Source organism: Triturus cristatus, chromosome 1_2 (genome assembly GCF_964204655.1).
Source record: "Triturus cristatus chromosome 1_2, aTriCri1.1, whole genome shotgun sequence".
Classification (NCBI taxonomy): Eukaryota; Metazoa; Chordata; class Amphibia; order Caudata; family Salamandridae; genus Triturus; species Triturus cristatus.
Genome location: NC_140580.1, coordinates 505,457,283 through 505,475,113, shown reverse-complemented (window position 1 = coordinate 505,475,113; position 17,831 = coordinate 505,457,283). Strand labels below are relative to the sequence as shown.

The window sequence follows — 17,831 nt, the reverse complement described above, 5'->3', positions numbered from 1 at the left end:
TTCAGTGTAATCTGTGCACACCTGTGTGTTTGTTGTGCACTCCCTAATTGTGGTAGCAACTACACTGAGGATGTACCTCTGTTGGAAAATATACAAGTTGCCCAGAGGCTGTGAAGGGTACTACTGTCTACCTACTTCTTCTCCTTGCCTCCTCTTAGCAGGACTTTTGTGTGTCTATAGCAGTAGCCGCACATCGTGTACCTGTGCATGTGTGCCAGTGCTTGCATTCTGGTACATTTGATTCAGAATGGGCTATACTCGCCAATAAATAGACACTATAGGCGTTTTGGAACTGTATGTGTAGATGACAGTGTACCACCATTCTGAACCCAGTGGTACTGATGAAGGAGGAAGGGGGTGCAGCATTAACCACATATGGAACAAATTCTGCAATGTCCAAACTTGGCACAGAATGAGTACAGAATCCCTCACCCCTTTTCGAGTCGCATACTAATATGTTCACTCATAAGCATCCATACTGCGGAGGGAGAGAATCGTGGAGCCAGCGGGTGGTAAGGGGTTAAAGACTGAATGAGGAAGATGTGTTGGAGCCTGAAGGAGGCACAGTGGCATTGGAATCTGAGGGATGACAGCCATATTGAATCCTGTCCATCAGAAGTATGGCAGAAAGAAGGCAGCAGAGAATCGTTTAAGCCTCAGGACCTAGTGTATTTGGAGCCTAAGCATACATAGACATTTGGAAGCATGAGGGGCAGAGAAGAATGTGGACCAACACCCCATGACACCCTTCACAAAAGTCTTGCACCATCACTCCCTCAGAGTAGGGAAGGGCTAAAGACCCACATCTTCAGGAAACACCTATCAATGCTTAAAATAGATCCCTTCCCCTCGAGCCCAAAAACAGAACTCACTACTCTGTACCAACCCATATGTATTGCATTGTACATTATCCTGTATCGACCCCCTCTTGCAGACTCTTTTATATATTGCTATGCAGTGTGTTTGCTTGCTTCCCAGCTCAGGTTGCACTGTGCCGATAGCAAAACACATGCATGCGTACATTGTCCTTAATCTTAAAGACTACTTACTTGATCGAATCTAACTTGAAGCAGAAATAGAGTTCTCAAAATGAGAAGCATATTTTTAATTTTTCCTCCACATTTTTTGTTAACACATTGCAACACGCTGTGAACTGAAGGCCTGTCTGAAATTAAATGTTTACCCAAAGCCTAATGTGTACATATGTAAAGTGCTTAGCTGCAGTGTATTGAGATCAATGTCCTCCAGTGTCTAACAGTTCCCCATAAATCATAGGCTTCATCTAATCTTCAGATTGTGCGAATACTCTACCCAGCATGCTTGTGCTTCTCAAATCAAAAACTTAGTGACATGCACGTGAGTGCAAAGCATTAGGAAAATGTGTGACAAAACCGTACCAGGCAGGCCTTCTGGAAGGCAGTCGTGCACCGTGATCAATTTCAAGAAACACAAGGATTTGAAACATATATCCTGGAGATATACAGTAATTTTATGAGTTGCAAACAAGCACACATCTTTTTAAATGTTTGGAATCAGATATTTGTAATAATATGAAGCATTTCCCAGCAAAGCTGGGAGTATTTGTACTGCAATACAGATTAAAGCATGTGCATCTCATTCATCTGTGCACTACATGTAATATTGTTAAACGCTTTATGTGGGGCAGAGATCAATCAAAATCCCGAGTCAATGCAGTCAGTTCCTAACATGGTCTTGTCCGTTGTACCATTTGGTTGTCCCAAATTCACGAACATTCGGGGAGACTATCCCTGGTCTCATTCTTTTCTCAGGTGGTATGATGGAGTAACATTGTATAACTTCCGGCCTAGTCAGGTGGAGTACATTAGGTGGTTTAATATAGCCTTATACCAGTTGTCAAACGCCCTGAACCCAAACTACTTGGGCCTATAACAAGGGCTAGGGCCTTTAACAACTGGTAAAGCCCGAGGGACATGGGCTATAAACCTATTAGAACATTTCACACACGGAAAGTAGACTGTTCTAAATTAAAAAGAGAGAAACAGGAAGACAACCATTGCAATGTGGGAGCAGAAGGCTTCTACCAGCCATTATAAGCCGGAGCTACTCTTTTGTCTACAATGGAGCTCTCAACATTCCAATGCTCTAATCCCTGTTTCCTCATCTTTCTGAGTGAGTGTGCTGTGACCTATACAATCTGGCTGTGCCCTGCTCCATAGGTTTCTTTATAGAGTGTTGAATTATCCAGATATTCCTTTAGTAAATAATGTCAGTGCAGAGTGCTCAGATGACTGAAACATGCTGATCCTTGTGTGTTGGCTATCAGATGAAAAGGCATTTCCAGGTATTGACTGCCACAGACTTGTATTTTTGTACTTTCTGTTAAGGGCCTCATTGAGTTCATAGTAATAATGTATGCTGCAGAGATGTCTAAATCCTTCACTTCAGTATTGCTCTTTGTATAACTAACCGCAATACTGTATAACTAATAATGTTCTTTCAGTCCTCTTTCGTACAATTTTCTTGTTTGGCTGGAGTGCTTATAATTACCTTCTCTCTATAGAGGTAAGATTCAGTTTGGCCATTTGATGAGCATCTTCTATTTTAAGTCACACAAACTTTGGTAGATTTGTTAGGAGCGAGCCAGTGTAAAATTAATGTTTGGGGTTCAAGTCACAGCGAAGGGTCCAGTATGAAATAATCTTGAACCATTGTTTTCAGTTGCAGACCACTGGGGACTATCCTGCCCACTGAAACATACTTTGAGGCAAAAACATATTCATGGACATCTCCTGTAGTCTTAGCCTTAAACTGATATGATTCTCAAAACACTGATCCTAACACTGATCATAAGTGCCCCAAAGCTGTATTTACACAAGCGTGCGTTTGTATATTACTGGCTGTACAACAAGCATCCTGTTTTTTTCCCTATACATTTCTGTTTTTGTGTGTACCCTGTAAAGCACTAAATAGTGAGCCTAGCAGCCATTCCAATGCTGTAAACTGGGATTGGTCATAGAGTTGAGGATGTGGCTGAAATGATTACTCAAGTGTTGGACTTTGCCCTTTTTGGCTTAAACTTTTTGCTTCCCCCTTAGACCTTTTTTCTGACATGACGTTGCCAACTTAGATGCTTTGGGCACTTTGCCGCTGCTGATCAGTGTCAGAGTGCAAGTGCTCCCTGTATAAAGTATAATGGTAATTGGTTGTCCATAATTGGTATATTTGTTTTACTAGTAAAAGTCCCTAGTAAAGTGCACTATGTATGCCAGGGCTGGTAATACAAATGCTACTAGTGGGCCTGCAGTACAAATTGTGCCACCCACATAGGTAGCCCTAAAGAGAGAACTCAGGCCTGCCACTGCAGTGCCTGCGCGCAGTTTGTTAAACTGCCTTGTTGTTCTGACAAGTGCGCCCACTTGCCAGGCCTTACTCTTTCTATGCACACCAGACTCCCCTATGGTAGGTTCAGGGTATCCCCCTGGGCAGGGTGCAGTGTATGTGAAAGGTAGGACATGTACTAAGGTGTGTACCATGTCCTAACAGTGAAATACTCTCCATTTCGTTTTTTGCTGTTGAAAGGCCATCTTGTCCATAGGACAGAATGGGGAAGGCTGTGTTATATGTTTCCAGCCTATCTTCCCAAAGGCTTAAGATGGAGAGGTGAAGTTTAGTGTGCCTGAACTCACAATTTAATAACACACCTTTTTGTGAAGGTGGTTTTTGAATTGCGTATTTAAAAACCACTCTTTTAGAAGTGGCTGAGTTTTTGTACTCTCACATTTCTGTGTGTCTCTGCCTGGTTGTGGATTGACACTCTGGATTTAAATGTGATAGGCTCTGGGGAATGTCTTGACCCAGGGGAGGAGGTGAGACAGCAACAGGCTGACCTGCATCTGGAGTGTAGGGGGGTGGGGGGAGTAGCCCCTGGAAGTGAAGAGGCCTGGGTTGCTGCCATAAAACAATGGCTCCATCTCCTGCTGAGTGATTAAGGACCCAGACCCCCACTATCAAAGGAAGAAGGTGTCACTGAAAGTGAGACACCCAGAACTGGTTTGGGCAGGGGTCAGTGCCCCCCTGAACACAAAGACTTCAAAGACATTTAGGGGTATAACTATGAGAGCTGAAACCCCTGAACAGTGGAATGGAACTGTTCAAGACTGTAAAGGATTGAACCTACTTCGTGGTCAAGGGGAACCTCTGCCAAGGACGAAACAGCTGAATAGACTGAAGGAAAGGACTGACCCTTGCTGTGTGTTCTGGGGCTGGCCTACAGTTTTCTGCTTTAACCAAGGAGAGGTTAAAGTGACTTTGCTCTGTGCTGTGTCCTCCTGCTTGAAAGGACTTTGCTGTGTCCTGAAGTAACTTAACCCAAGGGCCCAAGGAGAGCTGGCTCCCTGTTGTGAAAACTCAGGAACACAAAAGTCTCCAGAAGTGTCTCAGCGACGCTGGGTGCGTGTGCTTTATGCAGCCTTAGACCTTCGTAAGAATTGTCCTGTGATCGTGGGCATCTGGAGTCCAAGCGAGTCTCAGCGACGCTGTGTGCGTGTGCTTTTTTCAGCCTAAGCCCTTCGTGAGGATTGTCCTGTGATCGAATGCACCTGGAGTCCAAGTGAGTCTCAGCGACGCTGTGTGCTTTGTGCGGCCTGAAACCTTCGTGAGAATTGCCCTGTGATCGTGCACACCCGAAGTTCAAGTGTGTCTCAGCGACGCTGTGTGCGTGTGCTTTTTGCAGCCTGAGACCCTCGTAAGAAGTGCCCTGTGATCGTTGGAACCAGGAATCCAAGTGAGTCTCGGCAACACTGTGGGCGTGTGCTTCGTGCAGGGTGAGACCTTCGTGAGAATTGCCCTGTGATCGTGCACACCTGGAGTCCAAGTGAGTCTTAGCGACGCTGTGTGCATGTGCCTTGTGCAGCCTGAGACCGTCGTGAGGATTGCCCTGTGATCTGTGCCCCCGGAACTCAAGAGAGTCTCAGCGACCCTGTGTGCATGTGCTTCGTGCAGCCTGAGACCTTCGTGAGGATTTCCCTGTGATCATGTGCACCCGGAGTCCAAGGGAGTCTCAGTGACGCCGTGTGCTTGTGCTTCGTGCAGCCTGAGACCTTCGTGAGGATTGCCCTATGACCGTACACACCCGAAGCTCAAGTGAGTCTCAGCGACACTGTGTGTGTGTGTACGCCCTGTTGCAGCCTGAGATCTTCGTTATTGCCATCGGCCCGGAATCAACCAAGTCGCATCGGAGGCCCAAGTCGCGAGAGGAGAGCGAGGTCACACTCCCCAGGTAACATGTGTAGCTGCCTGGGGCGTGGTGCGGACTCGGAGAGAGACGCTCTCTGCCTCTCCCATTGTTACAGCGCGAGCCTCTGCTCAAGCTCGTATAGCGGCCCGTGCTTGCCAAGGAGTGGCAGTACCGGGGCCGGAGTGTGGAGCTGCACTTTGGTTTACACCATACCCGTGTTGGGGGCATATGTTGGCGGAAGCTGACCGCGAGTCAGTACGAGAGGCAGAGAGACCGTCTAAAGTGCCGTGATCGGTGCCGGAGCGCCTTGCGCATTGCATTGTTTCTGCATTACGAACTACCTGATTGTTGCATTACGCATTGCATTCGTTTGCATAATGAACTGCCTGATTGTTGCGTTACGCATTGCATTATTGTTGCTTAACGAACCACCTGATTGTTGCATTACGCCTTGCATTATTTGGCATTACGAACTGCTGGATTGTTGCATAACGAACTGCATTATTTTTACATTACAAAGTGCCTGATTCTTGCATTACGAACTGCATAGCATTGCATTAGGACTGCATTGGATCATCTAGAATTGCTCATTAATACCGCCAGAACCTACAAGGGCTGGCTGGCCTAATAACCGGCCAGGAGGAATATTACAAATACGCATATGTTGGATTTTTATCGTGCGGTCTCTTCGTATATCTTTTTATATAAACATATATTTGTTTTTCTATGAAACTAGTGTGGAGTCTTTTTGTGGTGTCATCATTGGGTCACTGAGAGTGTGGTTGCAAATACTTTACACATTTGCCTTGAAGATAAGCCTGGCTGCTCGTGCCATGCTGCCGAGGGGGTGAGAAGGGGCTATCTGAGAAGGTGTCCTTCCTTTCCCTGACTTAGAAGCGAGGGTCTCTACTTGGCCTAAGGTACCTACCTCGGCCAACTAGGGAATCCCGGTTCTAACATCAAGCATTAAATACAATGTTCATTTCGGATAAATATTGAGATATATGTAGTGTTTTACTTGTTAGCAATCCAAAGGATGTTTGATTGTCAAAGGTTATTGTGGTTCACCTGTGGTTACACTACAAATGCATATGTTTGCACCATGTATCATAAAATCAAGTTCTGTAGATACTATGATTGTACACTGTGGTATTGCATTTTGATCTACCTGTACTTTAGTGATTTTGTAAAATGTTCTTTTCTCTTGGCAGGTCCTAAGCCAGAAACAGTCAATGATTTTTGGAGGATGATCTGGGAACAGAAGTCTGCAGTTGTTGTAATGTTAACAAATTTAAAAGAAAGAAAAGAGGTAAGGAAATGTTGCTTGTATTTTGTTACTTCACACATCTTACCAAATCCAAAACTATTTAGTAACACAAAAATGTTGTACCTTGTTGTCTTATTGTGGAGGAATTGTAACACTTCTCGTTTCGTTTCAAGGAATTCTGGCCCTATTTAATGGTGTAAACAGCCTATTTTCTAAATGTCGAAGCCTTTTGTTTTTAATTACGAAGTTTGTTCAAGTCTTGCTATAGTTATGTAGGGCTGCCACAAACTCAGCAATAAGTTGTGACCTTGAGGACTTTAGCAATTGAATGTATTTTCTGTCTTTATGTGTATATGAGTCAGTCACAGTGGGTGTACAGCTCCAAAGTTCAACCTAGCTAACATCCATACGCAGCTCCCAAAGGGCACCTGCCTGAAAAATGACAGTGCAACTTTGAAGGCTCTAGTACAGGCGTATTATTATTTCAAATTAAGTCAGAATTGAGAACAAGTACTGGCAAAGCCAAAAGGTCAAGCCTTTTGGCTTTCCTAATTCTTTTTGCCGACACTATCCAGAATCCGCTTACAGAAAATAAAATGTTAATTTCTGAACAGCAAATATATCAAAAAAATAAAAATAAAAGACGTGCAGTGATGTATGCATGGAAAAAGAATGCGGTGTAATGGTAGGTCATTGTAAGCGTACTAGCGTAATAATACCCACATTGTAACGGCACGCATGGTATTTGTATGCGTAGTAACGTCATACATTCGCCGAACTCCAGTGTGAGCTACAGGGACACAACCAGCTTCAGAGGCTGCAGTGAGGAGTGTCTGTGACTCCCGATCTGCACTTCGTGCTACATCGACGACCATCAAGAATGCTCAGCCTTATTCCTCGTGGCCTCCTCCAACGCTAACTGAACTCTTCGTGCCAAACTTGGGAGGTAACTTTTCATCAAGACTAACCTGGTTCCTGTATCCAACCCAAGCTCGATTGCATTCGGCCTGAACTTGTGACTTTCGCAGCTAGATGACTCCGAGTGGTGCTTTGTGCTTTTAGGAGCTGTTTTCACGAAAACCTTGCATATCTCCAGTTCTACTGATTGGATTTTTGTTTCTGTGGTATCACTTTATTAAAATGTACTTTAATTTTTTAATTTGGTTTGGGATTTTTTGCGATGTGTTTTCTCTTTATTACTTTTGGTGTGCTGCATAAATAATTTACACATTGCCTCTAAGTTAAACCTGACTGCTTTGTGCCAAACTACCAAAGAGTTAAGCACAGGTTAATTCAGTGACTTTTTTTGGTTCACCCTGACAAGGATTGTGATTGTTGCCTGAGTGGTGCTTCCACCCCTTTCAAACATTAACTCAATTTCTCACACAAGAATTTAGCCTCAGTCAGGTTTACGACTTATGTGGCAATAACACACTTTTTTCCCTGCACAAATTTTAACAAGTGCAACCTGCAGAATTTCTGCAGGGAAATTACAGCTCGTTCTGAGTTTTGCTGTTTGGAATGGGAATATATGTGGGTTTATTGTGTTATCCGTCATTAGGAGGTGTTGAACTCAGAATACCCTGTGATATCCATATTTAATGTATGCTCTATTACTTCCCAAAAAACAAGGCAGTTCGAACACGGTATTCGCGTTACTATGAGTGCTGGATTCATCAGACATACAAACACAAGGCTAAAAATATGAAAACGGACATCTCGACTGCGTTAGATGGGAAAAAGGAACTTTTGCACACAGCTAGATTCATAATCTGGTATATTCACAAAACGTGGTGTTGGTGCACAATTTGTGTTTTTACTTAAAAATGCTGGCAAGATATGCAGGGGTGTGGCATGCGCTGTCTTTACTCATCCCTTAACCACAAAACGACGCAGCAAGATTTAAGCCTGGCGCTTGAATCATTCCCCTGAAAAAAGTCCTGCTTGACATAAGGGAAAGCACAACACTGTCAGGGGACTCACATTTCCAATTTCAGCCCTCCTCTGCCTTCAATGACCATGCATTGACCATGCATTTTGCCCCTCGCATATGCAAGACTGTACTTACGCCCAAATACCTCTAAAGGGTGTTTGGCAAGCTGTGTTTCTCTCATTTGTACATAGCATTTAATATGCCTTTTATGAAGTTCTGAGAGTGTCACTGATGTAAGCACCAGATAAAATGGAATCCCATATATCTAGTTCTGCCTCTGATCTTGCTCTCTTTGGAATGAGTATACCCAACATGGGTCCTAATTCACAATGGTAAACTTACACTTTTGTGTAAGTTTACATTTTTGTGTACGTTTACGATTGTTTTGTTTTCACAAAGGGATTTACGAGTTGTATCTTTATGAGTGAGAAGTCTCTGCACATAAAGACATAGGACTGTCCTATTATTTCCTGTAATTTTTGTACTGAAGAAAATAAAATAGATGACTTTTCAAGATATACATAAAAGGAAAATGAATAGTCAGTATCTTATAGATTAAGAGTGAATTTATTCCCCAATTGTTCAGTTTGGAACTTGAAGGCATGGGCCCGTATTACATATATAGCATGACGGGCGAGTGCCCCGCGGGACACTTTGATATTACAGAAGGAGCCACTGATGCATGTGCTGCCCCTTCTATAATACAAGTGCAAGTACACATGTAGGGCTAACGCTGTCTTAAAGAAGTGTTCCCTCAATTGCATGAGGATAAGGCCTCATTAAAATGAGGGAAACACTTTGCCTCTGCACCCATGCTGTAATAAGGCCAAATTATGTCCTAACAGGTAATAATGGGAAGACAGTTAATAAAACATGTACATTAAGTTGCAAAAAGGGAAGACAGGGAGACTAAAGAAGTTTTTGGAGAAGAATGCAAATGGTTTGTGTTTAAAGCCAATTAAGGCCAGAAGAACAGTATCAGCACTATTTACAGTATGTTAAGTAACACGAGGGTACTTGTGCACAAAAAAGTGCTTGTGAAAGGTTGAACGGTGTAAGTGACAAGTGTAACAGCGAGAGGCGGCGCAAAAATTAAACAGTAGTGACAATATTTACAAAGGCTTAAGGTTCAGCATTATTGATATACAGACATGCAACAGTTTAGGCAACGTAGGTGAACCGTGGAGATGCGCCAGTATTTGCGCTGGACAGTCCACTGTAAATAGTGGTGATACTGTTCTACTGGCCTTAATTGGCTTTAAATATAAACCACTCACATTTTTTCTCAAACAACTTCTTCAGTCTCCCTGGCTTCCCTTTTTGCAACTTAATGTTCATGTTTTATTAACTGTCTTCCCATTATTACCTGTTGAGACATTGTTGTTTGTTACATAATAATTACACCCGGTCTCAACTGAGTTTACAGGGTGCCTCCTGTTTGTTTCCAGTACAAAGTACAAAGACCAAAGGCGCAGAGGCACAGAAACCATAAGATGGTGCAATGGTTTTGTGCCACAAAGAGGTGGCACACAGCCATTGCACCCCACGAGAGTGCCCTCTGAAAGGGCAGAAGGGGTCCATGCATTGCAAGTCAATGCAGTCACTTACTGCATGGCCGCAATCATTCACTGCACCCGCCTGCAGGGAGATCTTTGTCTCCCCTTTGAAGTGTAGGTCGGGTGCTGCTAGCACTGCAAATGGAGCCACTGCTTCAAACAGCTGCTCAGTCTTTCACTAATGCACTGCCTCCAGGGCAGGTGCAAGTTTTTGTCTGTCCTGGGGGCAGCACATAATCTGTAATAGGGTGCACTGTATCTCTTTGCGTACAATGCACTCTATTAAAAGAGCACCATGGTGCAAACAGGTTCAGTGTGTCCTATCTATAATACAGTCCCGGGTCCACTGCAGGCCCTCTCTGTACTCCCACTGTGTGTATGGGAGCATCTAGCTTTTCTGGATTGGCTGAACTAAGTAGTCACATTTGACATCATGGATGTCCTACTTTATTTGTCATCAAATACATTAAATAAGTTAAAATAAAATTATGACATTGAAATTCAGTGTAAAGTTTTATCGTCTGTAATCTTATTTGCTAGTACGTGATATCTACCTAAAAGTGATACCAAGCATGGAGGCCATACAAGATTAGAATAAATGTTAAACTCTTTATTGCAATTACAAAGTTACAAATAAAATGTGTTTTTTGTTAAAATGTTACCTTGTTGTTTAAATCAAATTTACTTTTTAAATTTAGAGTGTTACATACTTTTGATAACATGTTTGTTGATTTAAAATTTTAACATATTGTTAATATTATTATTTTCTAATAGTCTTTAAATATTGTTTTTGTACATGAGAGTAAAACCATTTTCATTGTAATCAAGTATAAGGTAACTGCCTTCGAGTTGTCAGATTAATTGGCACTTTAACTCTTTTAGTTCAGCTGATGAATAGGACAGTACTGCACAAGACAGCACCATATGCAGAGCCATGGCATTACCTTCCCCCCTGAGGGTCCTACTGGGGCTTCCGGTACAGGCAATTTGTCACACTCCCTCCTTCCAAAATTGAGTGTCTATATGCTCCTACTGTGAGACCTATCCCACTAGAAAGGGTACATTTCTCTCACTGCGTCATGCACAAGAACTCGTTCTGAATATGTACACAACAAAAAAATAGTTATTTTAATGGGGCTAATCAAATTGGCTATCACATGTGTATAGATTGCCCTGAAACACGACCTCTTCCTATTTTTTTATTCAATTCTCTGTTTTGTAAGCGCTTCTGAATGCATGATAGTTTTTAAACGTATGGTCCATGAGCTGCAAAACTGGTGTTCTCACACGTGTTGCTGTAAATATTCATCAGCAAACAAAATCACATGACACAAGATTACTGCCCCTCTATGTGTTTGCAGCTTACACATTGCACATTTTAGATTAACGTGTATGAGATAAGAAACTATTTACACCAATATTTGTCTACTTCACCGAGTAACACCCAACAATCCCTTGTGCCTACAAACACACAATCAAAGCTGGTGCATGTGTACTTTGGATGCAGTCCATGTGTTGTGCAAATGAATTGCTTTCCAAGGCAAACGACATAATCAATTACATGTTAATGATAAGTTGCCCAGAACACGGAGCAGGAGGTGTGATGAAAAGCACTAGGCATGTAGTGTGGGGTGTGGGGTGGAACTCTGTATGTGCAGTGCAGGAGGTACGTGTGGGGTGCTCAGCTGATAATTCTGGTAGCCTATGCCACACCACTTGCTCGGTAGACGATAACCCCAGAGGCATGAAAGAAGTGATGTAATGATTTATATGCCAGCTAACACTCTACTGTTCCTACTGCAAGGAAGTGTTCCATCCCTCTAGTTATCTCTGTACAGTGGAGTGTGACATGCTGATAGTCCAACCTCTGCAGACATGTACAGCCAGGGCCGGACTGGCCGTAGCGGGCACCGGGCGTTTCCCCAGTGGGCCACCAGGGTAGGGGCCGTTTTTTTGTTACTGGGGGCCGGTTTTGCTGCATAGCTGCAATATCAGCTTCCAGCAACAAACGCGCCACAAAGCTTTCCTTACTCTAGCACCCCCCGCCACCCCTTTCCCCTGCCGGCCAGCTCTTTGCCAGGGCGGGTTTCAGTTCCCAGTCCAGCCCTGTATACAGCTTGTGTGTGTGTAATATGGCAGACCCTCCAGGATTTCGCGATTTCGCGATTTGCAAAAAAATCGCGAAATCGGCAGTTTTGTAAAAATGCCGCGATTTTTACAAAACTGCCCGCGAAATTTGGACGGTTGGACAGCTCTTGGGAGGAGGCCACTTTTAGGTGTCTGTGCTGACAGCTGTCTGCAATGTCAATATGTGTAGAAAAACTTTAGTGCGTGCAGACAGTTCGTGAAGCTTGGACAATAAGCAAAAGGGAAGGAGTGCACGCTCTAACACATGTTTTTCTGCTTAGCAATTTATCGCCGCACAGAGCGATGAATAATTATTTGCCACCGCGGAGACAGGAGAAATGAAGTTTAATCAACAAGAAGGCTTGGACATTTACGACAGACAGTGAAAACATTTGCATAGGGTTGTTGGTAGTGTGGGTTCACATTGTTATATTCTTTTGTGCACGTATTGTCAGCACGTTGTACATGGGGTGAATCTAATCTAATTTTTTGTTATCACAAATATTGTATTTTTCAGGCACTATAGTAGTACATTTTCCATTTCGGTTTTTAACATTGAGGCCATTTTATTCATTCACATGCTTAAGTCACGATGAGTGCAGAGAAGGGGCGATGTAAGGATAGTTTCTTGAGGATTTTCACCCAAGGTCTAGAAGATAAGTATATTGGGTCACGTAGCGTGACGGGGGAGGTGCATTATGGGAGAGAGAGTAGTTAGGTTGAGTAATGGCGTTTAGTGCTCGTAACTTTAAAAGCAGGTTAGTCACGTGGTTTGGAAGCAGGTAGCGCGAGGGCTAGGAGCGCGAGGGTTTAAAAGCGAGAGTGGGTGCAGCTGATTCGGTGAATTAACAGCTGGGAAGAGGGAGGAAAAGAGTGCATTCACTGAGGACGGTATGAGTTGCCAGAGCGTAGGAGGTGAGTGTGGACGCAAGGCAAAGAAATAGTCTAATTGAGAGAGGGGGAATCTGGTTGGGAGTATCGTCGGTGATGAATTGTGGGGTGATGAGCAGTTTGAGATGCGAGGAGAATGAAATAGAGGGGGGTGGTGAGAGCTTGAGAGCTGAAGTGGGGGAGGGGGGCAAAGAGAAGGAGAAGTGGGGAGATGGAATATAAACCAGAGACAAAGATAGAAGAGATGGGAAGACAAAGGAGAAGTGCGGGAAGTGAATGCGTCAGAGAGGCAGGAAGGACAAACTGAAAGCAGGAAGGAAAGGCATGAAAGGAAGAGCCGTGCACTGAAAAGAACCGAGGAAGAAAATTGGAGTGAAAAACAGAGAAAAAACAACGAAGAAGAGAACAGAGCAAGTAAGGAGGAAAGAGCATTTGAAAGAGAATGATAAGAAACCCTGGAGTGGGAATTACAGGGATGAGAAGTGAAGGAAGCAAGAACAAAACTGAAAAAGAGAAAGGGGAGGTAGGAAATAAAGAGAAGAGAAAGGGAAGGGGCAATGAAAACAGAGTAAAGGAAGAGGAGCGACAAGGATTGAGAAATATAACAGAACAGCAAGAAAACGAAGAGAGAGAGAAGGAAGGAGTCAACGATTGAAATGAAAATAACAGAATTATTTTAGGTCTGTTTACAGTACAGCTGTCTGCGATGTAGTACGTGTACCTTATTGGATAGTCCTTTGCAAGCACCAGGGTGTCAATACTCATGCTCACAAAATTCCAAGGAAAGGGAAGACGGGCGGTGGCCATTGAACCTTGTTGCTGCATGACGAAAGGTTTCCTGTCTGTGCAGAATGCACTGTTCAACGTAACCAACAAGAAAACTACAATTATCGGGCAACATGAACTATCAATTTCTTTGGAGATGGCAACCAGTGCTGGAAAGTCGGGGAAACCCACCTGATCTCACTTCCGCCAGCTAATTTCTCTGAGAAAAATGCTGAATTTGTCCTGGTGTCTGATAATTCAGCAGCGCCTGCAAGTTGTTTGTATTCGGCTGGGTGCAGCAACGTGCAGGCAGTAGGAGGTCTTTCTTATTTCAACATTCAGCTGGGAGCAAAAGTTATCTTACCTCTATTAAAATCCCCTCAAAATTGCAGGGCACACAATGGTCTCTCCAACAGGTATCTGAACCCTGTAAGATATTTTAAAATGCAACCTCTATGTAACCAATTGAGTAACCTAGAAGGGATTTACTGTCACATTTGTCATCTGTTACCAATATCTTTGCAGAAAATTAAAAAAAAAAAATATGATGTTGCTACCAATGTTGCGGGCATCATTGGCACCCACAATTGGCAAAAGAGGGTACCTGAGGAAGAGGTGTCCTGCCTCTCGGATCCGTAGGCAGCGATGCCCGACAGGGGTGCATACATGGGCACTAGAACATCCCAGGGAGAAATACAGCACACTCCCACAAGGTTAGGACTGGAGCTGTGCTTCCGTAGAGCTGCAGACACTTTAAACATGCCTATTTCAAAGTGGAATACTCTGCTAAAACAGCTTCCATTGATTTCAGGCTGAAAATGAATGATTATGAGTAAAATAAAGTGCCGCAAAAATGCCGCTAAATTTCAATATTTGTGCCGCTAAATTTCCATATTTGTGCCGCTAAATTTGCGAATCCATGCCGCTATATCCTGGGGGGTCTGATATGGGGCTCTGTTTTCTGTCTCCCCAATGCAGCAGTAAAGAGTGAATGATGGTGCTCACCATTGCTGTCACTGGTGAGCAGCTACCTTATGCACATTCAGCCTCATGTCCCCTGCCAGTCAGACCATCAGTGCACTAGCCCGTCAAGTAGTCTTTATGAGCAAAAGGTCAATTTTCTCTGCAATTGTTATTTCAGATTGCTATATTTGCTTTTTAGTTGATCATAGCTTTCATCATCTGAAAGGTCTGTTGGTGTTACGAAATTACTAGCACTGTAGTTCTGTCAACATGTACTTGTTCACTCTTGAGATATGCGTTATCGGTGACGTCTGTGCATGAGATATTGACCGCCGAAACAGCTGTACCTGACTACTGAGGGCGAAGATGTGAAAAAAGGGCACGTAGAGAAGAGGTTCACTCAACACTATTGTCATAACATTTGAGGCATGGGCTTGTCAGTCTTCTTTTGATTGGATATCTGATGCCATGTGATGTCGTTGCTTGGTTACGAGCATTCCTACTGTTACTTCTTAAAAGACAACTCCATGGCCAATGTAGTGTCATTTTTGTTTCTTAATGTAACCACTAATGAGAAAAATTCTAAAATGAAAATAGGAGTCACATAGTCATTGGTCAGAGGTCAGTGCTCAGAGGTGAACCCACAGTTTAAATAAATGAATGCAGAGCATTATGGTTGATATGAGTATTTAGTGGTGATGATAGTAAATTCAATTTCTTTCAACAGGATAAATGTTACCAATACTGGCCTGATCAAGGATGCTGGATTTATGGCAATATTCGCGTTTCAGTGGAGGATGTCATAGTTCTTGTTGACTACACTATTCGGAAGTTTTGTATCCAGCCGGTGAGTATCGCGCTCACCCTAAAATGTTCTGACTTTTTAAAACCAGTTTTGATTCTTTTCATTAGCCTGCATGAAGCAACCGCTCACAACCCATCCATAGAGCAGAGCCAACTGGTAAACCTCGTTTGGCATACTATACCCATGTTGCATAAAGTCAACAGGCAATGGTAAACAAAGTGCAAGGTTCACATACATTTAGCAGCTGTGCAAGAAGGCCTTATGCACTAAGCATATACAGCACAAGCAGAAGGTGTGCAGTGTCTCATAGAGCCAGGCAGAACAGACAGGAGTTTTATAAGCATCCTCAAAAACAGAAAAAAGGCAGGATGGGCAAAACTCTGAGCTGGGTGATTCGAGAAGATCCTCCCTCAAGAAGTGTTTGAGACTGTGTGGGCATCAAAAAGAGTACATACGTTATACTTGTTCCCAAGAATATGGCTATAAACATAGGTTTGAAGGCAGCTTGAAGACGAACTCCCCAGAAAATGAAATAGTACTCTGAAATAAAACTGCTCTGTGCCACCAATTGTGCCTGTAAAAGGAATAATGCTTTTGGTGCCAGCTGATCAAACATGCCCACTGTAATTTATACACCAGGAAGAAATGTTAAAAATGATATACAAGAGAAGACTGTAGTTGGCCCTTTGACAAAATGAATGCTGTAGAAACCATAAGCTAATGCATGCTGTATCTATGGATTCAATGAAGGCTGTATAAGTAAATGTACAGAGCGGTGCTATAGCACCCCGGCATGTATGCAACACATACTTGGTTTGGCTTCGAAGGCCAAACTTTCATGATCTATTTCTCAAAACGCGAATGCCCCAGAAATATGAATCGCCTTTATTGAGAAATGCTCCAAAGTATTGGCATTGTGGCCTAATTAGTATTCCTTGCAACGCTGTGCACCACATAAGCTGAAAAGTCTGCGAGTCCGAAGCTGGAAACCGAGCCAGTTGTAGATTATCTGCAGGATGTGGTTACTGCCAGCATCTCATGGGGGGTGATTACTGTAATGGGTACCCGTTCACAAAGGCTACGAATCCAATCACAACTCTGCTACGAGAAAATGAAAGCTAATGACTGAGTCATAATGATACCACTGGGCAGCATAAACAAGGAGTGAACGTGAAAATTAAAGGCTCTTGTAAACCTAGTAGAGTATCTTGCTTACTTTTGCATTTCCCTCTCCGCATTCATTACGATGGAGGTTTACACTTATTAACTACCTTTTTTAACCCGAACCCCCCCCCCCCCCCCCGGCTTTATTGCGAATTGCCAGGTATTTTTGGAAGGTAATGTCCTGCCTATACTAATACAGTCGGCTGTGGTGTTTTTCAGATGTGGTATTACCGCCTAATTTCGAGTTCCATTTTCTAGGATATAAGTTCATGCAGTAAGGCTGCATTTTGCTCTTGTACTGAGCTGCAAAATTCTGCCAAGTTTTACCTGGCACCGTCTGAGTGGGGAAATGGTGCAAAAAACGGTGGTATTACTGCGCAAGTTAGAAATCCTGATTTGGGTGCAAATTTCTGATTATGCTTGCCGACCCAGTGAGAAAGGAAAGCCTTTGCATTTGACAGTATTGGTGGGAGCAGAAGTGAGATGTGAACAGCAGCTAATAGAGAGAGTGTGTGTTGTGGAGAGATGTAAAGAAAGAGAGTGAGGACAGCAGACTTCTTGTGACAGCAAGCTGTGGCTTGAATCAGGCATTTGTTAAATGTAATTACAGCTTTCCTCGTTCCTGGAACAAACTGCTAACATTTAACACATGGATAGGCAATACAAGTCATTGCAAACTGCATACATAATATTAATAAAAGATGGAAAATATGATTGATTGAGTCTGTAAAATTCAGGTTCTGAATACTCCCAAATACGAGGGACCAGGCCCCAGCTTTGAAGCAAAGACTTTCATCCAGACAGCCAATGGAAGCATTTTTTAAATATGGTTTTAATAAAGATTATTAGATTTCATGCATCGCAAACTTCTAATGCTAAGATTTTTTTTTACATGAGACATTACTTAACGATAGTTAAACGACCTTTCCAAAAAAAGAGTTCAGTTTTCTCCAAATGCTTACACAATGAACTTGTCCATGAACGGTAAGTCCTGACGGAAACTACAAACCAGAGAGGCCCTATTTTTAAATACTGTCTCACTTTAGAAAGGAGACCAAAAGTGTCTGGGCTGCATTGGACCCTTCCACGTCACCTGCAGTGCTTCCATCTTCCATGCCATTGCTTTGCCTACCATCTTTGTT

General features: G+C 43.1%; 1 protein-coding gene across 3 annotated transcripts in view; it reads left to right on the top strand.

Moving 5' to 3' along the window:
• Positions 1-17,831, top strand: part of PTPRE (protein tyrosine phosphatase receptor type E) — an 895,414-nt gene that overhangs the window by 717,967 nt on the left and 159,616 nt on the right. For all 3 annotated transcript variants that reach the window (XM_085606227.1, XM_085606229.1, XM_085606228.1), the window contains 2 exons: positions 6,430-6,527; positions 15,448-15,567. In XM_085606227.1, coding sequence (XP_085462353.1) covers positions 6,430-6,527; positions 15,448-15,567 — 218 coding nt within the window. The remainder of the gene's footprint in view (positions 1-6,429; positions 6,528-15,447; positions 15,568-17,831) is intronic.